The sequence below is a fragment of the Caretta caretta genome, chromosome 14 (genome assembly GCF_965140235.1).
Source record: "Caretta caretta isolate rCarCar2 chromosome 14, rCarCar1.hap1, whole genome shotgun sequence".
NCBI lineage: Eukaryota > Metazoa > Chordata > Testudines > Cheloniidae > Caretta > Caretta caretta.
In genome coordinates this window covers 31917916-31945863 of record NC_134219.1, presented here as the reverse complement: position 1 = coordinate 31945863, position 27948 = coordinate 31917916, and the positions used below count along the sequence as shown (strand labels likewise).

The 27948-nt window shown below is 51.7% G+C and overlaps 1 protein-coding gene and 1 pseudogene across 5 annotated transcripts; both read right to left on the bottom strand.

Annotated features, from left to right (window-relative positions):
- Positions 1–2: 2 nt before the first annotated feature.
- SH3BP5L (SH3 binding domain protein 5 like) lies at positions 3–10167 on the bottom strand. 5 transcript variants are annotated; one of them, XM_075119768.1, is made up of 7 exons: positions 10148–10167; positions 8040–8781; positions 4623–4685; positions 3988–4116; positions 3591–3752; positions 2799–2972; positions 3–2088 (listed from the first exon to the last, which is right to left on the bottom strand). In XM_075119768.1, exons 2-7 carry the CDS (start codon positions 8241–8243, stop codon positions 1723–1725), a joined length of 1098 nt encoding a protein of 365 aa, XP_074975869.1. In that variant the 5' UTR covers positions 8244–8781; positions 10148–10167; the 3' UTR covers positions 3–1722. The 5 variants fall into 5 exon arrangements, with proteins under 5 accessions (XP_074975869.1, XP_048690449.1, XP_074975870.1 ...); XM_048834492.2 differs by lacking the exon at positions 10148–10167 and adding an exon at positions 9635–9728; XM_075119769.1 differs by lacking the exon at positions 10148–10167 and adding an exon at positions 8900–8981.
- Positions 10168–11017: 850 nt separating this feature from the next.
- The window catches only part of LOC125629143 (E3 ubiquitin-protein ligase TRIM39-like), a 33851-nt pseudogene continuing 16920 nt past the window's right edge, over positions 11018–27948 (bottom strand).

Genomic DNA, 27948 nt, shown 5'->3' with positions numbered 1-27948 from the left:
AGTCTCCACAGGGCATCTTTACTTTAAATAAAATACACAGCACAGCCACTCACTCATACAGATCCACTGGGCTGCCTCAAACTGGCAGAGTTATCACCACAGCCACAGCAGAGTGAAGCCACACCAGGGCACAGCAGCAGCAACAGCCTCCCCACCAAAAGGGGCACCCATCACAAGAGAGGAGGCAGCCCCAGCTCCTGGGAGACCACAGGGGGTACAGATGAGCCCAGAGTGGGCTACAGGACAGAGGATATGCACAAGGAACTCCCCCTCCCAACAGACACCAAGGCCCCCCATCCCCACACCAACTAGTGCAAATTACTTTCCACGCAGCTTTGACACTTATTTGTCTCAATATAAAGGAAGAGTTGAGTGGGATTTGACCTAGGAAATCTGGAGGAACCAGGCTAGGTAAGAGTACAAGGAGCTGCCCAGGGTGAACCATCTGGTGCCACCTGCTGGTGGGGGAAGGAATCAGCTCCTTGCCATCTTTCGGGTGAAGGTGTTCTGCTCACTCCAGGCATCTTTGAGCCCAGCCGCCTTTGAGCAGCGGGGAAGGCTATAAAGTTTGCACTGGCTGCTCCTATAACCTCTGCCACTGGGATATGAACCCCAGGCACAAGCACCCAAATTCTCACAGGAGCATCCCTGTTACATTGCAGGAGGTGAGTGAGCAACCCACCCAGTGAGCGTTGCAGGCTCCACAGGATAGGCAGAGTGGACTGACCCAGTCTGTGTTTACACTAGGAGAGGGCATTGGCTCCAGGCCATCTTTATGTCTCAGCAGCAGCCCTCACCAGCCGGTGCTTGGGGACAAGAACTAGGCTGTAGCTATCAGAGAGCTGACACCATAGGGCCCTTGTTCCATAGCTCCCGCCCTGTCCCCCAGGATGTACACATGCAGTAGCCCCAGGCCAGGGCCTATGCCCCCACCAGGAATGTAGTCTGTCAGACAGCAGCTAGTTTTGCTCCCCGTCCCCAGGACACGTAGCAGTGCCGGAGACCAGGTCGGTGAAGGCAGCAGACCACGAATAGTGTGCTGTTGTCTTTGCTCAGGGGAGACCCCAGCTGCCAGCACGCTGCACTCAAGGGAACTGGGTGCTCTGATCAGTGCATGCTGGAAGCGGGGTCTGCAGGTGACACCGCTCCAGCAAAGGGCCATGTCTGCTCCTGGCTCCAGCATGGAGCCTTGCCCCAGGGTACCCAGACAGCCCTGCTGGCTGGAATCAGCAGCCTCCATGCTACTTGTGTCAGTATAGCAACACCCACATGGAAGTGCAGTGTCAGGGGTCACCCAGCACAGTGTCACTCACCTGGGGGGGAGGGGATGAGCAATGCCCCCTGGGAAGCGTAGTGTCAGGGGTCACTCACCCGGGGGGGGGGGGGAGGGGGAGGGGATGAGCAATGCCCCCTGGGAAGCGTAGTGTCAGAGGTCACCCAGTGCAGTGTCAGGGGTCACTCACCGGGGGGGGGAGGGGATGAGCAATGCCCTCTGGGAGGTGTAGTGTCAGAGGGCACTCATGGAAGTGCGGGGGGCCGGGGGGGGGAGGAGAGAATGAGCAACGTCCCCAGGAGGTGCAGTGTCTTTGGGCCCCCCTTAGGAAGCAGCGGTGAAAGGCTGCTCCCCCTTAGTGCCACAGCATCCAGCCACAGCACTCCCTCCTCACCACGGCACAGCCCCTTCCGACTGGGCTTGCCGAGGGGAAGGGCCAGGAAGGTGGGTTAGAGGCTGACGCTGCGGTGGTGCTTGAACTGGCTCTGCCCGCCCCGACGCCGCTCCTGCTCATCACTGTTGAGACTGGTGGCGTCCGACAGCCCCAGCAGATGCTCCACCGAGTCGAACTTCTGCAGGTCGGAGGCGATGGTCTGCAGGCTGAGCATGGAGAGCGTGTCCGTGGGGGGGCACTCGGCGCCTAGCCCGGCCCCCGCCTCCGCCCCTACCGGCGAGGCCCGGCGTTGGATGAGGCGTTGCAACCGCCGGGCGTGGATCTGCTCGCTGATCTGCTCCAAGTTACGGAGCGCCACCGAGTAGCGCATTTTGGCTTGGGAGACCCGCTGCTCCAGCCCCGTCACCTTGGCCTTGTGCTCCTGGGGGTTGGAGGACATCAGGGGTCCGACAGCTCCCTCTGCCACCACACAGTGTGCCCAAACCCTTCCCGCCCACCCCACCACTCCAGTCCCATCACCTTGGCCTTGTGCTCCGGGGTGGAGAGGGGGGATGGAGAGGAGGAGCCAAACCCAGGATAGAAAGACACCCCCCTCTCTCCATCCTATAAATTCAGTCCACCCCCTGCATGCTCAGCCCCACCCCCACTCTTCCTTGCAGGTATCCACACGTGTGCGCACAGACAAACACACACGCATCCCACTCCTCTCTAAACCCAATCACAGCCTCACATCTCTCCCTGCTCCCCTGCCTCAGGCCCCACAGCTAGGGGAGGGGAGCACCCATGAGAAAATCCATCCCTTCCTGGGTAGGGAGCAGCAACACGTCACTCAGGGCATTGTGGGATCTCAGAGGGGTGGGTATGTCTCACCCCAGCCGCGCACACACCCAGCCCTCAAAATCACTGACACCAGGATGTTAGTGGGGGCGGGGCGTGCACGTGCCCCGGCCCCCCTGGGGATGCCAGGATCTCAGTGGGGGCATGCGTGTGTGTCCCCCCTGGGATGCTGGGATCTCAGCAGGGGCGAGCAGGCATATACCCGCTCATCCACCCACAGGGATGCTGGGATCTCAGCGGGGGCGGATGTGTGCCCCGGCCCCCCAGGATCTCAGTGGGGCTGTAATGCCTCACCTCGAGGATCTGGTTGAACTGGGCCTTTAGCTCGAAGTAGGGCTTGCTCTTTACGATGACGCGCTTGAGGGATTTCTGCAGGCTCTGCACCTTGGCTTCGGCCTGCTGGCAGAGCCGGGTGACACGCTGGTGCTCCCGCTCGCTGTGCAGCCGCTCCTCCTCCGCCTCATTCACCTGCAGCCGGAGCAGGATGACATGCAGCTCAGAGCAGGTCCCTGTTCCCACCCAGCCTGCACCCTCACATACACACAGAGCCTTGCAGATCTCAGTCTCCTCCATCCACTCCCCATCCTCCCACGCACACCGCATCCAGCTCCATCACCCCTCCCCATCCGTCCTTCCCTGACAGGGACTCAGGCTGTCACCCGCCAGGGGGGTGCAACCTACCACCCCCCCCTTCTCTGTGCAATTGGTATGGTCCTTGTGGCACCCCCACCCCTCCTCTGGCAGATGGTGTGATCATTTGGTTATTGCCTCCACCATGTCCATGCTCCCAGCTCTCACCAGGCAGATGGCAAAGTCCTCCTCCCGTTGTGCCCAGCCAATGTGGTCCCCCAGCTCTCCCCTAGCAGGTAGCATTGTCAGCACCTCCATGTGGTTGGTATAATTCCCCTGTACCCCATGATTTGTATGGCTCTCTGGCCAAGTCCCCATGTCTGACTTTCCCAATGGCATGGTTCCCTCCCATGTGGTTGGTACAGCCCCCTCTCTCCCCCATGTCTCACCTTGCAAGTGGTGTGGTTCCCCCCTACATGGGGTGGTACAACCTCCGGCCCCACCCCCACATCTCACCTTACAGGTGGCATGGTTGAGCATCTCCTGCCAGGTAGGGTCGAGACGGTTCTTGTCGGCCATGACGCCCTGCTCTGCCACAAAGACCATCTCGCGGGCAGCATTGTGCATGCTGACCGCCCGTTCGTACCGCAGCGCTGCCTTCTGTGTCTCCTGCTGGGCCTGCATGGAGGGGAGAGGAAAGTCACACGGAGAGAGAGAGAGTAGGGCAAGGGACTCCTGCCCTCTCTCCTCTCCCAGAGCAGGGATAGAACTCAGGTGTCCCGACTCCCACCCCCCTGCTCTAACCCACTAGACCCCACTCGCTCCCCAGGGCCAGGATAGAACCCAGGAGTCTGATTTTGGCATGTGCCAGGGAGGTGGCCACGCCAGGCAGGGCAGAGGAGAGCATTCACACCTCCTTGGCCAGGCGACGGGCCTCGTAGTATGGACGCGCTTTCTCAATGCAGTTCCCCAGCTGGGAGCCCTGGGTGTTGAGCTTCCTGGCGGATTCAGAGAGGATCCTGCGGTATGTAGTCCTGGCTTCCTGCAGCGGGGAGGAGAGCAGAAGCATTGGGGCCACCACTGACCGCCAGGGGAGAGTACTCCCTGTTGACCCTTGCCCTGCTCCCTGCAGCACAGCGTCCCCTAATGTTGCAATGGGGAACTGGGGCCAGCACTGACCACCAAGGGAGAGTGGCCCCTGCTGAGCCCCAACCCACTCCCTTCAGCACAGGCCCCACACTGGGACACTGACTACCAGAGAGCACCCCTGCCCCCTCCCAAGTGCTAATCCAGCCCAACTCTGCTTGGCTTCACAGGGCAGCACAGGGGCCACAGAAGCAGCTCCAAGGGTCACTGAATGCCCAGTAAGAGCTGCGACCACCACAAGGTAACAGCCAGGCTCGCTGGCCCAGCACAGAGACAATCGGTGGGAGCTGCCGGGGATCTCCATGGCCTGGACAGGGCTGTAACATAAGGGTGGCTGTGGCAGGGCCGTGCTCAGTCTGAGGCATGGTGGCCGGCCCCACAGGGAGCCCAGCGCTTACTCACATCCAGCTGCAGTTCCACCCGGTTGATCTCCTCGTTGGCCTGGTTGAGATGCTCCAGCTCCTCCTGCAAGGGGGAAGCAGAGCTGGAGGCTCGGGTACCCGCCCCAATGCTATGCCCAGCTCAGCAGGACAGCACCACCCCGACAGGCCCCCTCCCGGTCTGCGAGAGCCCCTCCTCGCACCCCTTCCACGCCCGGCACAGCTACGGGGGGGGGGGGGCACCACAAACACAGCGTGGCCTAGCGCACAGAGCGTATACCAGGCTGTGCCGCTGGCCTGCTGGGTGACCTTGGGTAAGTCGCTTTGCCCCTCTCTGCCTCATTTCCCCATCTGTGAAATGCTGATAAATCTGCAGAACACTTGGCTCTGCTGGTGAGAAGTACTAGAGGAGAGGTGGGGATCATTGTGTGTACCTGTTCTGAGGAGACAGGACAGGGCTTTGTGCCAGGGACTCAGGCTCTCTGATGACCCACAACAGTTATTGTGGTCATGGCCGCATCGTGCTAGGCACCATGTACAACACCTGCAGTAACATAGATGTGCAGGAGACAACAGGCTGAGACAGATGGATGGGGAGCGCAAAGGAACGATGAGTCATGTCTGATCAGAGCGATAAGCAGCAGCCGCAGCTCCTAACCAACGACGAGAGTCATGTAGGTATCGCGGCAAAGGAGGCACTTAGGTGGCTTGGTGGGTGTTTATGGGATCTGCTGCTGCTGCTCCCCCTCCTCCAGACAGGGGTGACATGGCAGGCAGCAGGGAGGTGCTGCTGGGAAAATCTACCAAGTGGGTGATGAAGGCTGGTGTCACTGGCAGAGCGGAGGCTGGGCTCCACATCTCAATAGCACAGGGGGGATGATAGATAGGGCCATGAAGAGCCTTAAGATAAGCAGTTTGTGTGTGATGCGAAGGGGAGCCAATGGGGAGCTCGCAGAGAGGTGTGTGGGGGGGGGTCCCACAAGAAAATGATCTTTGCAGCAGCAGCGTTCTGAACAAACGTAAGTGGGGTAAGAAGATGGGACCGGTCCTGGCCAGGGAGGAAGATGCTGCAGCAATCGAGATGCGAGACAGCAAGGGCCTGGACGAGAGACCTAATGAGCTCTGAGATCTATTGATGATCAGAGTTGTCTAATGGCACCTGAGCTCTGCTGTTCCCTGAGGCGGCAGGATGGGACCCTGCACCAAGGATCCTGGATCTCTGATCATGACCTGAGTCACATACATTACGGTAGCCCCTAGGGGCTGCACTGTACTATCACAAAGAAAGACAGTCCCTACTCTAAGCTGTGGACAGACTACAAGGGCTGGACTACAGGCTATTGCGAGGTCCCTTCCAGCCCTACATTACCAGGATCCTAGGAAGGCTTTTCATTTGACCAGTTTAGCATGGGCTGCAGTTACAGCTGCTTTGTCTTGGAATCCCAGGAGGTGTTAATTAGATCAAGTGAGATAACAGGATCAAAGGACACTTTTAAATCCTGATCTAGACAAAGCCTTAATCCAATTCAAAGATGTTTTATAAATCAGTTTAATTTAATTCAGGGCTTGTCTACATAGGGAAACTGTCCAGCATACTATTATCCTGTAACAGCTACACCCGTGTACCCCCATGAGAGGACATGCCAGTCCAGAATAAAAGTGACTGTTTACTTGCAAGTAATTATTCTGGGATGAGCATTGTTGTAGAGAGATAAGGGGCATGAGGTAATATCTTTTATTGGACAACTTCTGTTATTCTGTGTTAACAGGCCACTTCACCTTGAATGGCCCCTTAGAATATGTGCTAACTACTTACACTAAACTATCCCTTCAACCTTGTATTTCGCTGTGGCACTCAGAGTACCTTTCCCCAACCTGAAAACCTGCATGTAATTTGAAAGCTCGGTTGGTCCAATAAAAGATATTACCTCACCCACCTTTTTTCCCCTCGAACTTCCAGAAGAAAGTCATTTTTATACCAGAATAGCGTATCCATGCAGGGAGTGATACCGGCATAGCTACAGCATGATAATTATTCCACTATAGCTCTACTGGTCAATCTCTCCTTGTAGACAAGCCCTCAGTGAAGAGGGCTTTTTTCAGTCCCCGGAAAAATCATGGAGCAGGTCCTCAAGGAATCAATCCTGAAGCACTTACATGAGAGGAAAGTGATCAGGAACAGCCAGCATGGATTCACCAAGGGAAGGTCATGCCTGACTAATCTAAATTGCCTTCTGTGATGAGATTACTGGTTCTGTGGATGAAGGGAAAGCAGTGGATGTATTGTTTCTTGACTTTAGCAAAGCTTTTGACACGGTCTCCCACAGTATTCTTGTCAGCAAGTTAAAGAAGTACGGGCTGGATGAATGCACTATAAGGTGGGTAGAAAGTTGGCTAGATCGTAAGGCTCAACAGGTTGTGATCAATGGCTCCATGTCTAGTTGGCAGCCGGTGTCAAGTGGAGTGCCCCAGGGGTCGGTCCTGGGGCCGGTTTTGTTCAATATCTTCATAAATGATCTGGAGGATGGTGTGGATTGCACTCTCAGCAAATTTGCGGATGATACTAAACTGGGAGGAGTGGTTGATACGCTGGAGGGCAGGGATAGGATACAGAGGGACCTAGACAAATTGGAGGATTGGGCCAAAAGAAATCTGATGAGATTCAATAAGGATAAGTGCAGGGTCCTGCACTTAGGATGGAAGAACCCAATGCACAGCTACAGACTAGGGACCGAATGGCTAGGTAGCAGTTCTGCGGAAAAGGACCTAGGGGTGACAGTGAACGAGAAGCTGGATATGAGTCAGCAGTGTGCCCTTGTTGCCAAGAAGGCCAATGGCATTGTGGGATTTATAAGTAGGGGCATAGCGAGCAGATCGAGGGACGTGATCGTTCCCCTCTATTCGACATTGGTGAGGCCTCATCTGGAGTACTGTGTCCAGTTTTGGGCCCCACTCTACAAGAAGGATGTGGATAAATTGGAGAGAGTCCAGCAAAGGGCAACAAAAATGATTAGGGGTCTGGAACACATGACTTATGAGGAGAGGCTGAGGGAACTGGGATTGTTTAGTCTGCATAAGAGAAGAATGAGAGGGGATTTGATAGCTGCTTTCAACTACCTGAGAGGTGGTTCCAGAGAGGATGGTTCTAGACTATTCTCAGTGGTAGAAGAGGACAGGACAAGGAGTAGTGGTCTCAAGTTGCAGTGGGGGAGGTTTAGGTTGGATATTAGGAAAAATTTAACCAACACCAGGGATTGAACCAGTGCTAAAAGCAAGAGTCTCCACAGCTCAAGCTAAACATCCAGGCTCTGCAGCTGGGGCTGTGACGTCCCCTATGGAGCAGGTCCCCATGGGAATGCGTAGCTCGCACTGGCTCACAGCTCACATCCACACCAGTGACTGATAGCATTAGAGAAAGCCAGGTACAGCCAGCCCTCACCTGTATCCTGGGATCCAACTCTTCCTCCACGTCTTCCTCGTCCCTCAACAGCATCTTGGTTTCATCACCACTGCAGACATCCTCAGGGATAGGAGCCCTGAGCTCCTCACCCTCCTGCGTGGGTGTCCGCAGCTCCCCAGGAGGCGTCTGGCGCCCATCCCCCACGTTCATACCCAGAACCAGCCGCTGGTCTGAGTCCTCCATTGTGGGGCCCCCACGCCACTCCTCCCTTTGGCAGTATCAGGTCTTCCTCAGCAGGCAGGCCGCCGGCGAAGCCTTCACAGGGACGCAGGCATCTTAGTGCTGGGCCCATCCACTGGGTCACACCAACATACGAGCCATGAGCAGGCAGGGAATTGGGAATGGTTGCGACAGCCCTGGGTTACAGCAAGAGCTTGGAGAGTGGCTGGGGCATCGAGCAACAAGGCATGAGAGGAGGTATTAGATGGATGTCCCTCCTCGTACCAGCATCTGAACCACTTCTCGCTGCCCAGTCAGAGGATGGCTAGCTCGGAGAAGAGAGAATCAGGACCACGGAGACTCAGCAATCTGAGACAGAGACTAAAAGCCCTCCACCGCCGAGGGGGTGGAGAAGAATCTCCAGTGGCAGAGAGCCAGACACGCCTCCACCCCCCACTGCCAGCCCCAGCGAGACCCTGATGAGAGCCAGTCCCGGGGGGGCTCAGAGCGTGAAGTCTGGAGAACTGGGGTCCAGCTGGATCTGCAGAGATAGGAGAGGAGGCTGGAAAATAAGCGGCAGAGAGTGAATCAGACATTGCTTTCTGTACCAGACACCAACAGAGTAAGGCAGACCCCTGTCAGCACCAAGACTCCCCACCCCACCAGATACACATACACACCCCAGACAGAAGAGAACCCCGTCAGGTTTAAATGGACACAGAAGAGTCACCAGGTTCCCACTTCATCCCATGCTATTTACTCCTTACCCCATCTATTGCTACTTCCCATAAAGCACTCTGCAGCCACCCTGCACTCATCCAACCACCCTCTCCCCGATCCCAATGCACCCAGCAGCCACCCCACCTTCTCCTCCCCAATTCACCCAGCACACACCCCCGCCCCTTCCCCAATGCTCCCTGCACTCACCCCAATGCAGCCAGCACCCACCCTAATGTCTTCTACATCCACCCCACATCCTCCTCCCCAATGCACCCTGCACCCAATCAGCGCCCCCTACCCCTACCCCAATGTGCCCAGCAATGATCCCACTGCCCCTTCCTCAATGCAAGCTGCACCCACTCCAATGTCCCCTGCGCCCATCCCTCCTCCCAGTGCAGCCAGCACCCCTCTACCCCAAAACAAAGTACATCAACCTCCTCTCCAATGCAAGCTGCCCATTCCCTGCCACGCCTGCACCCAGCCGAACACTCCATGCAACCACCCCTCCCCTAATGCACCCAGCCCTCCCACATCGCAAACTACACTCACTGAAATGCGCCCTGACCCCCCCGATGCACCCTGCCCCCGCTACCTCCACCCCCATGCACCCCGGGCCCTGGTCCCGCCCCCAGGGGCCTCGGCTCAGTGCATAGGGGCGGACACCCCCGGGGGTAGGGGCGACCTGCTCTATTTACCTCCTACTCTCCAGGCTAAGCAACTAGCCGCAGCCCCTCCCCGCAACCCAGCCAGGCCAAGCGGAACCGGAACCCGCTCTTCCGGGACACCTCTTTCCCCGTCTGCATATCTGCCGTACAACATGGCGGCTCCCATGTGCGCAGCCCCCGCCCCGTTTCTGCCCTCAAGCTGCCCCCGGAAGGGGATAGAGGGAAACATCCCTGCAGGCTCAGAGAGATTGCTCGGCTCAGTTCTCACCGAGGTAAATAAATAAGCTCAAAGTGAGAGCGTTAGTAATCACACGTGGACGCCGCCATCCTGGATCCACGGTGGGCGTCGCCATCTTGGTTTACGGTCTAGCTGAAGAGAAAGTAACATCCGGGGCCTCTAGGGTGCCAGCTGTTTACCTCGCCCTCTGCTCCTGCCGTAACGCAAGATGGTGACGACAACGAGGGAAGAGAATATGGCGACGCCCGTAGCAGACTCCAACATGGACACACCCATAGCGCCACCAGTATGGCCACGTGACCCACCCGCGCCGGTGTTCTCTCCTTGGAAGGGAAGCCAGGGGCTTGCCTGCTCGCACGTTCAAGCTGGCGGCGGAGATATGATGTACCGCGTAGGGCTCAGCAGCCAATCAGAGATCCCTGGGGACTGTCCCATCTTTATCCTGGGGGAAGAGCTAGCTGGAAGAAACCATTATTTTTTTAACAGTAAAAACAATTAGGTGTTAATTAAAAATAAACAAATAAACAAATGAGTCCAAATCACACCAAAAACCCATGTTCATTTTCAGGGGTTAATTTATTATGAGGTTTTTTTCACATCCACTGGCCACAGTTGCCATGACGACGAAGGCAGTGGTCATAGTTGCTGTGGCAATGCCAGGTTGGTCCATGGTGTGATGGTTTCGAGGGAAAGGCAGCATCACCAACCCCACACTGTCCAAGATCGATGTGTCAAAAGACACACACACTGCCCCCTGAAATCATGAGATTGGCTTAAAACCAAGAGATTTTTAAAAAAATAATTTTATATAAAATATGAGTAACAAAATTGAGTTCTTTCTATTAATCATCTGGTTTCTAAGCCAAGTCCCGCAATTTCGTGGCAAAACTTCTGTTTTCCTTAAAGCCCCAGCTCCCAGAGTCCTGTGATTACAAAAAATCTCACCTCTCATTTAAAAGAAAAATAATAGGTTTCTGTTCCTCATAATTACTTTTAAATGTGACCCGCTAAAGGCTTAGAAACCAGAAGAGTCTAGCACTCTATGAGTGAGAACTGGAATTTCCTTTCTATTAGAAATTCTGCAATTTCAAAATTTATTTTCACTCCAAATTGGAATGAATTTTTTTAATTAAAATTTCTTGCAAAACAGCATTTTTTAAAAATGGTTTAGGTCAATCAAAATGTTTCATCTGATAAAATTCAAATGTTTTCTCCTGATTTGGACTTTAAAAATTTAAAATGAAAAACTTCAAAATGAAAAATTGAAATGTTTCATTCCACTCACGTTGACAAATTTTCAGTCTGAAAAAAATCCAAAGGCAGCGTTTCAATGGCATTAAAATGGAACATTTGACTGCAAAGCGGATGTAAGCAACATGCTCACGTTCTGTCTGTGCCAGGGGCAATGGAAAGCACATGCAAGTCAAATGATGGGGGCTGGACTAGGCTGCGTCTGTTCAGTCAGAGGAATCCATCCCTCTGTCTCGAACCTATTAATGACCAGTGGGATCTTCTTGTCCTTGGTATAGAAGAAGGGGAAAATTTCCTCCTTGAAAGAGGCAATGAAGGTGTATAGATGGGTCAAGGACTCAGCATTGTAAAAGGCCACCTGACCCTCCGTGTAGTCCAAGTAAATCTCGACCCTGTCAAGCCTCTCGTTGCAGTACACAAGGGCCAGGGAGGTGTTGAGAGCCCAGTATTTGCCCATGTGCATCTCCACAGTCCAGAAGCCATGCTTAGGTGTGAGTCTGAGATGTCCCTTCCTCTTCACTGACTTTCTGGCCACCCCCACAGCCCAGCAGCCAGCATCCCACACCTCCATTTCCCAGTAATACCTCCCAAACGAGTACCCTTCATTGGCCAGGACGCAAGGAGCTGTGTCGAATCTCTCGCGGTAGTTGGGCAGGTCCATCCGCTCGTCTCCAAGAGACACACTCCTTCTGTCACTGGACAGGACAAGCTCAGGGTTGGCTGTTTTAGAATTCAGAGTCACCTCTACTGGAGAGAGAGAAAGAGAATGTGTGATTGGATAGATAGATAGATTAGATTAGATAATAGATAAAGGGAGTGTGTGCAATTGGGCTGGGGAAAGAGAAGAAATCAGGTCATTGCAAGGAGAGAAACATTACTTAGAGAAAATATAAGATGTCCCTATCTACTCCCTCTAGATGTATATCACATACTGAGTTTTTCAGTTTTCTGAGTTGGGGAACCCACTGGCTCAGGGGATGTGGGGAATGGGACATGGGCCCTTTCCTTTCTAGGGGTTGCCAGCTCTGTACAGGTTGCAGGGAGAGGGGATGTGACATTATCTGATTAAAATATGACCATGTAGATCATTGTTGCTACCACTGATATATAATTGTAACAAATCTTATAAAGTATATCAAGTAAGGTGTCTATGGAAAGGTTATGATTTTCTGAATATGACTGTGCTATTTGTATGCATGCATCATTTTTGGATTTGAAGTGATGAGTATTGCCTCTATACCTGGATTTCAAATGTTTGCTCTGGGTAGCACCCACAAGGTATTTAGCCAGCACATTGTGAAGGAACTATTCAAGTTGAATGGCCCATTAAAGAACACTTAACTCACAATGGAAGACACCTATCTACATGTAATGGACTTTCTTGCTATGACTAAGCAAAATCATGTGACTCCAAACACCGTCTTGTCACCTGTAATTTTCCACAGTGAGAACAATGGGTTTCCCTTCATTTGAGAGAAGCTATAAAAGGCACTGGAAACATCTCCATTTTGCCTCTTTCCTGCTCAAACCTCTGGACTATGGACTTATACTAATGAGAGCATTCTAACCAAAGGACTGAGGACCTTCTAATGATTTGGAAGCAACCAGACACTTAACAAGCCAACAGTTTATTCCATCACTGCTACAAGCCTGAACCAAGAACTTTGCATTTATTGTATATATTTGATTCCTTTAGCCAATTTTAACTCTCACCTTTCTCTCTTTCTTTTTTCTATAAATAAACCTTTAGATTTTAGATACTAAAGGATTGGTAACAGCCTGATGGTTGGGTAAGATCTGAGTTGTATATTGACCTGGGTGTGTGGCAGGTCCTTTGGGATCAGAAGAACATTTTTTTTGATGAAATTGGTTTTAAATAACCACTCATCATTAAGTCTAGTGTTCGGGTATTAAATCCAGGACTGGAATGCCTAAGGAGAATGCTTTTCTGATTTTTTGTTAGCTAGGGTGGTGAGACAGATGTTTACTTTTGTTACTGGTTTGGTATATCTTATGGGAGAATAACCACCAGTTTTGGGGTATGGCTGCCCTATTGCTTAGCAATTTGTCCTGAATTTGGGTCAGTTGTTACCCACGGAGGCATGGTGACAGGGGACTATGGGGCTCAGGGAGTGGGGACATAGGGAGTTTCCCCTCCAGGGGCTGCTAGCTCTGATCTGGCTCTAGAGTGGGAGCATTGGCTGACTTGGGGGTTGGTGGGATACAAGACCTTTCCCCCGAGGCATCAGTTCCAGTGTGGCTGATCTGGCAGTAGCTTGAAGCCATTCCCACTGATAGCTTTAGCGGCACGGGTGAGACAAGCAGATGGATAATAACACAAGAATGGCCATACTGGGTCAGACCAATGGTCCATCTAGCCCAGTATTCTGTCTTCTGACAGTGGCCAATGATAGATGCTGCAGAGGGATATGAACAGAACAGGAAATCATCAAGTGATCCATCCCCTGTTGCCCATTCCTATCTTCTGGCACTCAGAAGCTAGGGACACTATCCCTGCCCATCCTGGCTAATAGTCATTGATTTACCTGTCCTCCATGAACTTATCTAGTTCTTTTTTGAACCCTATTATAGTCTTGGTCTTGACAACATTCTCTGGCCAAGAGTTCCACAGGTTATGTGAAGTACTTCCTTATATTTGTGGTAAACCTGCTGCCTATTAATTTCATTGGGTAAGCCCTGGTTCTTGTGTTGTATAAAAGGGTAAATAACACTTCCTTATTCAATTTCTCCACACTAGTTTTTTTTTTTTTCCAGAACTCTCTCATATCCCCCCTTAATGTGACTCAGTCCTTTTTTCTGGATCTGACTCTTAGTTCTTTTTCCATTGGGGTCCCAGAGGCCAAACTATCCTGTAACCCTCCCACCCACCCACCCACCCTGAAGTTTGAACCAAGGTGGGACAGCATGAGGGAAGCTCACCCTGGCGCTGCCCATGCCCCACATGTTATGTGGGCTAAGGCCTAGTCCCCAGGGCTGTAAGTGAAGGGGCCTCTCCACACCATCCAGTTGACATTGGGAAAGTGATGTGATTGCTGGGGTACAGCATGCTATATGGATCCATTCCCCCGCATTTCCTTCCACAGAGCCCCTTGCTGGGGAAGCCTGTAGCCCTGTGATTCTCTTTAGGCCAGGTCCACAGTTGGTGCATTTCGCCACAGCTAGCAACGCCCGGACAATTTACACCAGACCTGCAGGACCTAGCCCCGCTTGCTGTCACGCATAGGCCTAGCCACAGCAGCAAGAAGAAAAGGAATGGAATTGGCTCCTGCTTCACCTCTGTAACCCACCATCTGTATCCTCTGGATGCTGTTCAGCAGGGGCAGCTAGCAGTTACATGGCTGTGGCGACTGCAAGCGGAGCTTTGAGGGCTTCTCACTGCCAGACCTGCAACCCACCAAGAGAGGCGTAGTTACAGATCACTGAGCCACAGGACACCGGGAGTGTGGCCCCATCTAGCTCCTTCTTAGGACTGTAGGGTAAAGCATGCCAAGCCACCGGGCTTCCCTGGTTTCCTTTGGAACAATCATCATGAATGCTGCTATCCAGCCTGAGTGGGCCTTTGCCCAGCCTCAGGCCTGGGCTACCTTACAGAGTTAGAATGGTGTTAGCTGCCTTACATCAACCCATTTGTGCACGTGTCTACACTTAAATGTGTCCCTCACTGGCGTAAGCACCCCAATAAGCCAACACAATAACACCAGCTTCCCAAGTGATGTTGATCTATGGTCGATGTATGTAGGCTGATGCAACAGAAATGTAGACACTGTGTTACCTATGTTTGCCCTAACAGTCCTCCAGCAACCATCCCAGAATGCCTGCTACGCACCACTCTGGTTGCAATGGTGAACTCCACTGGCCAGGGGTCACAAAGGCTGGAAGCCCCCCCATCACCTTTAAAGCCCCTGGAATTTTTGCAATGCCTTTTCTTGATTGTCCAGCTTGGTGAGCATACCTAGCAGCTCTCCATTGTTTTACGCAACTGCCCAGCTGACCACATGCTGGCTACATGTTCCAGGCGTGCTCCGGTTTGGAGCAGACTGGAGCTATTGGATCTCCTAGGCCTGTGAGAAGAGGCTGTGCAGTCACAGCTACAGACCAGACATAGAAATGTGGACATCTACGAGCAGATTGCAAGGGGGACGCAGGAGAAGGGTATGACAGGGACCTGCAGCAGGACCACGTGAATGCTAAGGAGCTGCAGCAGGCATATCAGGAGTTCCAAGGAGGCCAACAATTGATGCAGTTCCAAGACATAGACATGATGCTTTTACAAAGAGCTGCATGCCATACTTGTTGATTCCACCAGCACCCCTCTCACCACCATGGATACCTCCAAGGAGCCCAAGTCACAGACCTCTGATGTGAAGAGCAAGGAGGAGGAGGAGGTGAACAAGAAAAAAGAGTAGGAGGATGGAGGACAGGTGACAGGGAGGACCACCTATGCTGTGAGCCAGGACCGGTTTGAGATTCCATCGCAGTCCAGTCAGTCCCCAGGTCAAGCATGACCTAACCTTGGATATAGTGATGGCACTCCCAGATTAGCAGGACACAGCTATAGAATTTTCATTAATTGACTCATACTAGAAGAGGTAGTGGTACAACAAAGGGAGCTGGAGTTGCTGTCTGCTTTTCATTTTCATTCTGTAGAGTTAGGCAAGGAGGCCACACAGAGCAGTTTGTTTATGTAACCAAGGATGTCCCTTGAATCCTCCTGAGAGATCTCAATGAAACGTCCATGGAGGTTTCTAGGGATGGCCGCCTAATTTCTGCCTCCATTGTAGAACACTTTCCCAAGTCAGTTGGTGGTAACTTCGGCAGGCACCATTGCCACAAACTGGCTAGGAAAGTACGTACCTGGGTGACTTTGGGACACCAGCAGTAGCAGCTGCGTTCCCTGTGCCTTTGTTACCCTAAGGAGTGAGATATCAGGTTAAACTGCCACCACCACCTGCAGAAAATGGTGCCAGTATTCAATGCCACTGCTTTAATTTCATACTTTCACGCAACTGAGCAATTTCCTCCTCATTTCCATCACCCCAGCAGCTCATACTCATGACGTCTGGTGCTGTGAGTGCGCTGTGCACGAGCACGCTGAATCAGAAGTCTTAATAAGCTTGTCTTGTGTAACACTTTAGGGGAACAAGGGAAGGGGGCAGTTCTGAACGTTCTTTTTCACTTTCCATTCCTACTACACTGGCGCTGGTACCTCTGCGTGTTTTATCTGCAGCTGCTGCCATTGTGGCCTTGAAGGGTTCCCCCTCCACATGGGTGGAACAATTGACCAGAAAAGGAGGAGGAAAATGGAGGATGTGGGGGGATACGTTCTGTGAGATTCTGCAAGCCGGTGCTGAACCAGACCTAGAAGAGAGGGCCTGCAGGATGAACACTGCAGACTGTATGGAGAAGGAAAAAGAGGACAGGAGAAGCACCAGGACAAAATAGGGCTTCTTTGTCAGCAAACACATATGCTGTAGACTCTTGTGGACCTCCAGGGCTCGACTCCCATTGCAGTCTGCGGAGCACTGCAGCATAGCACCTCCCTACGAGCCCCCTCAGCATTCCTCATAGCCAGCATGCCTATCCCTACCACTCCACGCCGGGGAAAGCGTAAACAACCAGAGCTGACCTGTGAAAGCCAGCGTTGATGTAGCTACAATGGACATGGCTATTCCTTCCTCTGGTTTATTTATTAAGGCTCCCTAATTTTTTAGGTTAAAATGTATTTACTGTTAAGTTTTTCAGATTGTGTGTTGGGAACAGTTTTCATTCTTTTGTTGTGAAAAGTGATTCACCTTTCCTAGTTTACTACACATGGTGTATAATGCCTGGTGGCAGGGAAAGTGGTGGTTTGTGCACCGCACCAGCAGGAACGTGCACAGGAATAAAAATTTGGCCGCTTTTGGAGAGGCACTTTCTGTGCCTCCCCTCACCCCCTGTGGGCGGAGAAGCTAGATCTCCCTTCCCCCCATGGCTAGAGGAGCTGGCTCTCCCTGCCACAGCCCTAGGGCTGGGCTCTCCCTCCCCACCCTCCGCAGCCCCAGGGGTGGAGCTCGCTTTCTCCCAGCAGCCAGAGGAGCTGGATCTCCCTCCATGGCCCCAGGGCTGAAGGAGCTCACTCTCCAGGCCCTGGCTCCGGAAGAGTTCTCTGCCCCCACTGATTGCAGGGGCCTGGGGCCCTGCTTATCCCACACTGTGCATGCCCCTGCAACCCAGTGGATCAGTGCAGTCATCATAAATGTACAGCAAGCACCCCCCTGTTAACAGCTGCACTGGCAGTAAGATGTGCCCAGATATGCAGCAAGCACCACAGAGTTCCTAACAGGCCCCCAAACTGCAGTGCCAGGTTAAGCACAGTCCACCACAGCACATTACCATGGCTCACTGTTAAAGTGCCCTTTCAAAGCCTCCCCAAGCCGTATAGAGCCTCTCTGATAGCCCTTGTGTCTGGCTGTTCAAACTCAAACAGCCCCTCCATCTCCACCCCTGCAGCAACATTTCCCCCTTTGCTTCCCAGGTATTATGCAGGACACAACAGGCAGCTATAACCACTGGGATATTTTCACACCAAGATCCACTCTGGTGAGTAAACAATACCAGCACTGTTCAATCTACCAAAGCACATTCACCTATCATTCTGCACCTGTTGATCCAGTAGCTGAATCTTTCCTTGGTGCTGTCGAGGTGACCTACATACAGCTTCATGAACCAGGGGAGCAAGGGCTAGGCTGGGACCCCAGGATCACTACTGGTATTTGAACATCACCAACAGTAATCTGCTGATCAGGAAAGAAGGTCCCTGCTTGTAGCTTTCTAAGCAGTCCTGTGCTCTTAACGGTGTGAGTGTCAAGCACTTTCCACAACCAGCCAACACTGATGTAGGCGAAGCATCCCCGGTGATCCACCAGCACCTGCATGACCACAGAAAAGTAGCCCTTTCTGTTGGTGAACTCTGTGGAAAGGTGATCTGAGGGCAAAATGGGGTTCCTTGCTCCACTGCAGTTTGGGAACCCCTTAGCTGCAAATCTAAGTCCTGCCTGTTGCCGAGAGTCACAGTCCTGCATAGCAGGAGATGATTAATGGCCCCACACATTTGAATGACAGTGGCTCCCGCAGTGGATTTTCCCCACTCCAAAAGTAGCAAACCAGCTTCAGTTACTCTGAAACCTCCCAAACCAGCTTTGCAAGTTTCCACAGTATGATTGCCACTCATTTCTCCATTGTCAGTGAAGCTCTCAGTTTGGTGTCTCTGTGTTGGAGGGCTGTGCCAAGCTCAGCACATAGATCCAGAAATGTGGCCTTGCTAGGACACTCTGTACCTCAAAATAGCACCATAGAACCCACATATTCTCCCCTGTGATATGATGATATGCTTTATACAATACATGCCTTGTGAGATATCCGTTAGAAAGTCTTGATTTGTTGAACATTAATATCCTGTTGGGGTGTATGTACTATCATTGTATGTGAAGTTATGAAATATTGCTGTGTGTGTTATTGAAATATGAGGCAAATGGGAAATTCCCACAGCTAGCCTTTCAGTGGCAACAAAGGAGTAACTAACACTGACAAAATAGATTTACATCATGACCAGCCAGACATGTTGATGGCCCATCAAGAAGAATCCACGCTCCCAGAGATCCCTCAGAAAAGGCACATTCACAATGGGGACTATTTAACCCCCATGTCATGCAAGGAGAAACTGTATAAATGAGGGTTGATGACACCACCTGGCCTCTCTCCTCCCCCATCTCAACATCTGGAAGATCGTCTGGAGGACAAAAGATTTTGAACTGGGGAGACTGGTCCCAGGCTGAGGAGGAAATTCAGCCTGTGTATTAAGAACCGTAACCTATCTCCAACATCCAGTGGTGTAAGAAAAGCTGTTTGATTCAACTCTTGCTTAGTCTGTTAAAGTGTAGAATTTAGATTATGATTCTGTATTTTTTTCATCAGGTAACCAACTTGAAGAGTTGGCCTGCAGGGTGAACACTGTGCCTGTTCAGTGGTAGCAGATGACAGAACGAGGAGTAATGGTCTCAAGTTGCAGTGGGGGAGGTTTAGGCTGGATATTAGGAAACGCTTTCACTAGGAGGGTGGTGAAGCACTGGAATGCGGTACCTAGGGAGGTGGTGGAATCTCCTTCCTTAGAGGTTTTTAAGGTCAGGCTTGACAAAGCCCTGGCAGGGATGATTTAGTTGGGGATTGGTCCTGCTTTGAGCAGGGGGTTGGACTAGATGACCTCCTGAGGTCCCTTCCAACCCTGATATTCTAGGATTCTAAGCATGGCATGGTATGGTATTGCCACTTTATTTCTGTGCTGCTGCTGGCGGCGGCAGTGCCTTCAGAGCAGGGCAGCTGGAGAGCAGTGGCTGCTAGCAGGGAGCCCAGCTCTGAAAGCAGAGCCATTGCCAGCAGCAGTGTAGAAGTAAGGAAGGCATGGTATGGTATTGCCACCCTTACTTCTGTGCTGCTGCCTGCAAAGTTGGGCCCTCAGTCAACAGCCGCCACTCTCCAGCCACCCAGCTCTGAAGGCAGCAGCGCAGGAGTAAGGGTGGCATAGAATAGTATTGCTACCCTTACTTCTGTGCTGCTACTGAAGGCAGCGTCCCACCAGAACTGGGCACCCAGCCAACAGCTGCTGCTCTCTAGCCCCCGAGCTCTGAAGGCAGCACAGAAGTAAGGGTGGCAATACTGCAACCCCCATAAAATAACCTTGTGACCCCCCTGCAACTCCCTTTTGGGTCAGGACTCCCAATTTGCGAAACACTAGTCTCCCCCATGAAGTCTGTGTAGTACAGAGTAAAAGCACACAAGACCAGATTTCACAGGGGGAGACCAGATTTCACGGTCCATGATGCATTTTTCATGGCCGTGAATTTGGTAAGGCCCTACTCATAGCTTAGAGAAGCAGCTATAAGATGAGATCCTATTACCTCAAGGCCTTCCTCTGAGGGCTTTCACTGGGCTCAGACACCCACAAGGAGTAGCTCTTCCAAGTTATCCCAACACCTTAGCCGATACATGAAAACAAGACTGGTCAATGAGCAGAGTCTAGTCCTCACTCCCAGGGGCAGGTCTCCAGACTCTGCAGCTAATGGTGCTGCTCAGAAAATTACAAGTAGCAATGTACTGACAGTGATCCACCTCACTCAAATTTATGATAGCAAATTGCTCTGTCTGCCCAATTACACCATCATGGAATGCTGAGACAGCACCACCTATCTCATCCTAGCATCCACACAGCTCAAGAGACCTCAAAGGACAGGAGGAGCGCCTGCATCAAGGCTTTCAGCCAGTCAAGACTATGTCCACATGTTCACATCACATCATCTCTCCCTCTCTCTCTTCCTCTGGAGCATCTGGATAGATAGATACCATAGAAGCTTTATAAAAAAAACAAAAATAAATAGTTAGATCTCTGGTTTATGAAGGTTATTAGGGGTTGCATGTATTAAAGGGTTGTGCTGTCTGAGAAAGGGAGAGTCCTTACCTGCTCAAGGTGATATTTTCATCCTGCACCAGATGAGAGAGAGGAAGAAAGAGTCAGGTTACATTGTAGGTTTTCCTTTTCTCATGTTAAGTAAAATCCTTCCCTTCCCTCTGGCCCTGCCTTTCTAATGGTTTCCAATGCATGGGGTCAGCCTGGCCATGGAGAGTGCCCCCTGCCCTGCTCCCAGCACCACAGGCCCTCTAGTGCTACTCTGGAGCATTGGGGCCAGCACTGCCTGCCAGAGGAGAGTGGAGTGACCCCTGCTGATCTCTGTCCCTGCAGCACAGGCCTCCTAGTGCCGCACTGGGCCTTTGGGGCCAGCTCTGACTGTGAGAGGCCCCTGCTGAGACCTCCCTGTCCCCACGTTGCATTAGAATCCACGGGAAATTCTGAACAGACATTGGCAGCCCTAGAGGGAGTTGGGGGTCTCCCCAGGAGGGTTTGTCCCTTGGATCTGGGCTGTCTCTGTTGCCATCTCACCTGCTGTCCTGGGTCTGGCTCCTCTTTCCTCTCCTCCCATGTGCCATTTGATCCTCCAGAAGCTGCAGGAGATGGAGGATCATCTGCTGCCCATCCTACAGGAAGGAGAGCAGGTGCTGCAAGGCAGATAGGGTTGTCAGAGGTGCCTGCTTGGGGGTCTCAGTGCTGCATTGGGGACACAGCTTTAGAGAGGTCCTAGGACACAGCTGAATAACCAGGGTGTTACCAGAGCTGCCCAACCTGCTTAAAACTTGGAGTTCAGATGCCCAAGGGCTACAGGGGAAGAACCTGGAAACGGGCTAGGGAGGGATGGTGGATAAGCAACTAATGTGAGTTCCCAGGGCGATGCTGTGGAGCAAAGGGCTAACGTGATCCTAGGATCTATCAACAGGGACATAGTGAGAAGAAATAGGGAGGTGATTTTACCTCTGCATCCATACTGCAAAATGACAGGGCTTGGACCCCAACAGGAACTGGGATCTGACCCATCCCCTAGCAGGGTGCTAGGGCCCAGGGTCAGCCAGCACTCAGATCCAAGTCAGTGATTTGTATGTGGGCAGAATGGAGGCTTGCACTCAGCCCTTCATTAGAGGCCTGGCTTAGTTTGCAATGTAGACACAACCTCATGGCTCCACAATGCCATGTGCCTAACCCAGACAGAGATTGACCTGTGAGCCCAGGTGTGGGCTATTCAGCCCTGGGGTATGCAGGGATGCTGCCACAGAAGTCATGGAGCTGGATGTGGCTAATGGGGTGATAGGGTCACCTGCCTCTCACATCTCCCCATGGCATGGGAGGCTCAGCATGATCTCCAGGTCCCTCTTCAGAGTCTCCAAATGCTGCCTGAAACTTTCCTGGAGGGGGAGGAAAGTCTGGTTGGTTAGTGAACAGATCGATCCCACTGAGCATCAGAGGCAGAGCAGGTCCCTGGGATCTCCAGCTGGAGCTGTCATGCAAAGGACATCAGGGACGGTGTGATGGGGTGTGCATACCATGCACTGGACAAGAGAGGGTTAACCCCACTCTATGGGCAGTGGAAGTCCTGCCCCTCGGACCTTGCTGGGCATGCTTCAACTGCTGCCTCAGTATAAAAGGGAGCAGTCCAGCTCATTCTAGGCTGACTGCTGGAGGGGAAGGACTGTTAGTGGAGGCTCCAGCTGAAGAGCCATCACAGCCCTTGCCTGTAGGTGCTGGAGATTGAGAGTCAGACTGGAGACCCAATGCCAGTACTCAGGAGGTCTGGTTCCCAGATATTCTCCTTCCTTAGTCAATTCAGACTCAGGGCAGGGACTGTTTCTCATTGTGTATCTGTGCAGCACCTGGTGCAATGGAGCCCTGATCTCAGCTGGGCAGGGATTCTCTCACTGTGTGTTTAGGCAGTGCCTGGCACAGGGAGGTAAGTGCTACTGTAACAGGCATAACAAATTTCATGCCATGCTCTCATTTATTCCCACCCCCCAAACACCTCCCCCACCTCCTTGGTCTTTGCACCTCTCATGGTCCTAATCCCCCTCAGCTGGCACAGATTTGTTGTTTTACTCTTATTACAGTCCAATCCCTGCCACACCCTGGGTTTCACAGAACTAATGTTGCTGCAGACCGGATATATGCACCTCCACTCCAGGATCACCTCTGTCCTGTAATGGGGAGGCCTCAAAGGGAAAGCTGAATGTGCAGTGCAATTTGGGACAGCCCCTTAGGGAATATCTACACTGCAATTAGACACCCACAGCTGGCCTGTGCCACTGACTTGGGCTTGGAATAAGGGGCTACAGCCCCAGTTCTCCAATGCCCCCCCCCGGCAGGGTCCTAGACCCTGGACTCTAGACCTAGCCTACACTACAATTAAACAGCCCCTTAGCCCAAGCCAGCTTGTGTAACACTGACAGACCCCAGTTGTCAGTGGGCAGGATCAAACCTGGGACCTCTAGAGCTTAGTGCATGAGCCTCTATCGCATGCGCTAAAAGCCATATGGCACTTAGCTAAAGCTGTAGAGCAGACTCCTTAATCTCTCTGTGGTATTGGTGCCACTAGATGGGATAGATCCACACACCTCATGGGTGTGGTGGTTACACTTGCACAGGCCAGCCATGTGTTTTTAATTGTAGTGGTGACAACCTCAGAGCTAGTCTACACTAGAAAATTAGATTGACCAAGCCTTAGGGGTGTGAAAAATCCACACCCCTGAGCAACATAGGGCATGTCTACACTACAGCCATAAGTTGACCTATGTTAGGTTGATTTACAGCCACCACAAAATTACTGTTTTTTCATGTCTACTTCCCTTCTGTCAGTGGTGCATGTCCTTACCAGGAACACTTCCACTGACCAAAGAGGGGCAACGTGAGGGGCTGAGAGCCAGGGCTTGCAGCTCCCCACCACAAGCCCAGCTGCCCCCTTGGGCTCTTGGCTCCCTGCTCCTGGCTGTCAACATGTGAGATCACAGCCAGGTGAGCTCAAAGGGGGGAATCCAATCTCAATTCCCCACTGTGTGCTGGGAAGGGAACCAGGACAACAGTGCAGGGGCTGGTGTTTACACAAAGCCACAGGAGCAGCTAAGGGGAGGTTGGCACTGAGGGACAATTTGAGGCCCAAGAGGAAGGAGTGGGGACCAGTGTGCGATTTTGCTAGTTTCTGTTCCCAGTCTGACATGAATTGTGAACTGAATAGAAATGGGACTGAAACAACTCCTACAAAATTACCTAGGAAACAGGATCAGAGCAGTGCCCCCATCTAGCCTGGTATTTGCCCCTACACACACCCATCCCCCTCCTCACTGCCCCAGATCAGTCCCATTGGCCCATCCTGCCGGGTGTCCTGTCTGAGTGGCACCAATGCAGAGCATTTCAGAGGAAGGAGCAAGAAACGCCACACTGATTTATCCATCTTTCATACATGCCCGCCACTTGTTCGTCCAATCTCCACACATCTCCCCATAGCCCTCTAATCTCCATCCAGCTGTATCTAGCTCTCCAAGCTTCACACAGCCCTCTACTCACCTGCCTGATCTCTGCACAAACCCCTTTGTCTGTGGTCACCCACCTCCCTGCCTGTGGTCTTTGACTGCTCCCCTCCCCCCGCTCAGTGCTGAACAGCTGTGAAACTCTGCACAGCTTCTCCTTTCCCAGCCCCAGCTTGGAAGCAGCTGCAGTTGTGGGAAATGCTTTAGTCTTGGGCTGATTTCACAAGATGGAATCAGAGTAGCAGCCTGTCAAGGTTCCTTCCCCACTCTGAACTCTAGGGTACAGATGTGGGGACCTGCACAAAAACCTCCTAAGCTTACTTTCACCAGCTTAGGTTAAAACTTCCAAGGTACAAATTAATTTTATCCTTTGACCCTGGATCCACTGCCACCAAACTGGGTTTACTGGGAAATGTAGTTTGGACATGTCTTCCCCCCCAAAAATCCTCCCAATCCTTGCACCTACTTCCTGGGGAAGGTTTGGTAAAAATCCTCATCAATTTGCATAGGTGACCACAGACCCAAACCCTTGGATCTTAGAACAATGAAAAAGCATTCAGTTTTCTTACAAGAAGACTTTTAATAGAAGTAAAGGAATCGCCTCTAAAATCAGGATGGTAGATACCTTACAGGGTAATTAGATTCAAAACATAGAAAATCCCTCTAGGCAAAACCTTAAGTTACAAAAAAGAGACAGGGATAGTCATTCTATTCAGCACAGTTCTTTTCTCAGCCATTTAAAGAAATCATAATCTAACACATACCTAGCTACATTACTTACTAAAAGTTCTAAGACCGTTCCTGTTCTATCCCCGGCAAAAGCAGCATACAGACAGACTTTGTTTCTCTCCCTCCTCCCAGCTTTTGAAAGTATCTTGTCTCCTCATTGGTCATTTTGGTCAGGTGCCAGCGAGGTTACCTTTAGCTTCTTAACCCTTTACAGGTGAGAGGATTTTTCCTCTGGTCAGGAGGGTTTTAAAGGGGTTTACCCTTCCCTTTATATTTATGACACAGCTGTGTTAGTCTGTATCCGCAAAAAGAAAAGGAGTACTTGTGGCACCTTAGAGAGTAACAAATTTATTAGAGCATAAGTTTTCGTGAGCTTTAGCTCACGTCATTGGATGCATACAGTGGAAAATATAGTGGGGAGATTTTATATACACAGAATATGAAACAATGGGTGTTACCATACAGACTAACAAGAGCGATCAGGAAAGGTGAGCTATTACCAGCAGGAGAGTGGGGGGGGGGGGGGGGAGAGGGGAACCACATGGCCCCACAGTATGCCAACATTTTTATGGCTGACTTAGAACAATGCTTCCTCAGCTCTCGTCCCCTAATGCTCCTACTCTACTTGCGCTACATTGATGGAGTCTTCATCTGGACCCATGGAAAAGAAGCCCTTGGGGAATTACACCATGATTTCAACAATTTCCATCCCACCATCAACTTCAGCCTGGACCAGTCCACACAAGAGAGCCACTTCCTGGACACTATGGTGCTAATAAGTGATGGTTACAAACACCACCCTCTCTGGAAACCTACTGACCGCTATTCCTACCTATATGCCTCCAGCTTTCATCCAGACCACACCACACGATCCATTGTCTACAGCCAAGGTCTATGATATAACTGCATTTACTCCAACCCCTCAGACAGAGACAAACACCTGCAAGATCTCTATCAAGCATTCTTAGAACTACAGTACCCACCTGCTGAAGTGAAGAAACAGATTGACAGAGCCAGAAGAGTACCCATAAGTCACCTATTACAAGACATGCCTAACAAAGTAATAGAACACCACTAGCCATCACCTTCAGCCCCCAACTAAAACCTCTCCAGCGTATCATCAAGGTTCTACTACCTATCCTGAAGGATGACCCATCACTCTCAGATCTTGGGAGACAGGCTAGTCCTTGCTTCCAGACAGACCCCCAACCTGAAGCACATACTCACCAGCAACCACACACCACACCACAGAACCACTAACCCAGGAACCTATCCTTGCAACAAAGCCCATTGCTAACTGTGTCCACATATCTATTCAGGGGACACCATTATAGGGCCTAATTACATCAGCCACACTATCAGAGCCTTGTTCACCTGCACCATCTGCCAATGTGCTATGTGCCAGCAATGCCCCTCTGCCATGTATATTAGCCAAACCAGACAGTCTCTATGTAAAATAATAAATGGACACAAATCAGACATCAAGAATTATAACATTCAAAAACCAGTCAGAGAACACTTCAATCTCTCTGGTCACTCAATTACAGACCTAAAAGTTGCAATTCAACAAAAAAAAAAAAACCTTCAAAAACAGACTCAAGAGACTGCTGAATTGGAATTAATTAACTTAGGCTTGAATAAAGACTGGGAGTGGATAGGTCATTACACAAAGTAAAACTATTTCCCCTCCTACTGTTCTTGTAAAGTGCTGAAAATGGCCCACCTTTATCACTGCAAAAGGTTTCCCCCCACCCCCGCTCTCCTGCTGCAAATAGTTCACCTTTCCTGATCACTCTTGTTCGTCTGTATGGTAACACCCATTGTTTCATATTCTATGTATATAAAATCTCACTACTATATTTTCCACTGCATGCATCTGATGAAGTGAGCTGTAGCTCACGAAAGCTTATGCGCTAATAAATTTGTTAGTCTCTAAGGTGCCACAAGTCCTCCTTTTCTTTTTACAAGATGGAATGTGCCAGGTAGCAACCCAGCTCCTGGGCTGGTGGAGAGTACCCCATGGCTGCCCCATTCCAAGTGGGGGTTGGGGTCATGGTGTGGGGCTGCACGGGACCTGATGTCAGGGTAATCCATGCCCTCCAAGCTTGGGTGAGACCCCTCCCAATTGCCACTGGGTCCCCCCTCCAGCCACCAGCCTTCCCCTGGTGATCTCAGGGCACAGAATGGCACCACCGAGCCATGGGGGCACTCACTCCAGCTGCACTGGGTTCTTGCTGTTTTACCTGCTGCTCCTGGGGGTTCTTCCCCATGGGCTCCACCTCCCCCCACAGCATGCTGGATGTGGAGTGCACATCCTGGGCCTTGTCCTGGGAGGGGAACTGCTCCATGATCGCCACCATGTTGGCCGGCAGCTTGTTCTGGCGGAAGCTGCGCTGTTGGAACGTCCAGCGGCAAAGGGGGCACTGCCTCGGCGGCTCCTCCTCCACCCTGCCCCAGTGCTGGCTGATGCAGTCCTCACAGTAATTATGCCCGCAGTCCAGCATCACAGGCACCGCCATGTACTTGGTGCAGATGGAGCAGGTAACCTCCAACTACAGCTCCTGCACCAGTCCAGCTCCCTGCCCTGCTGGGATCCCCTGCAAGGAGCACACAGCCCCGCCACCCAGACTGCTGCCTGTGTGGCTGCAGGGGAGGGGGGAAGTGGGGGATGGGCCAGGGGCTAGCCTCCCCAGCAGGGAGCTCCAAGGCCGGGCAGGATGGTCCTGCGGGCCGGATGTGGCCCGCAGGCCATAGTTTGCCCACCTCTGATCTACTCCCTGTTCAGCAGCAGTCAAAAAAGTGACCAGAATGTTGGGAATCACGAAAAGGAATAGATAAGAGTAAATATATTGCCTCTATATAAATCCAGAATAATGCATGCAGATGTGGTCACCCCATCCCAAAAAAAGACAGTAGTTGAATCTCTCCTTCATGCTGTAGAGGTGTACAGCTTCATGAGCAAGGGATAGGCTAGGACCCCAGGATCACTACGAGCATTTCAACACTACCAGTGGTGGTCTGCCAGTTGGGAAAGAAAGTCCCTGTTTGCCATATGTGAGCACCCATAGGAAAAAGAGTGGGTGCTCAGCTAGTGAACTGAGGGGTAATCCCACTGTGATAATCAGCAGCAAATCAGCTCTTGCACATTTGGGAGGGCCCCCCCATTAACCTT

Excerpts from the sequence above, each read along its gene's own strand:
- SH3BP5L (XM_075119768.1), bottom strand. The coding sequence starts at position 8,243 with ATGGAGGACTCAGACCAGCGGCTGGTTCTGGGTATGAACGTGGGGGAT. Across the intron at positions 4,117-4,622 it reads GGGTGGAACTGCAGCTGGAT|GAAGCCAGGACTACATACCG; the intron begins GTGAGTAAGCGC and ends TCCCCGCTGCAG. Across the intron at positions 2,089-2,798 it reads AGTTCAACCAGATCCTCGAG|GAGCACAAGGCCAAGGTGAC; the intron begins GTGAGGCATTAC and ends TCCAACCCCCAG.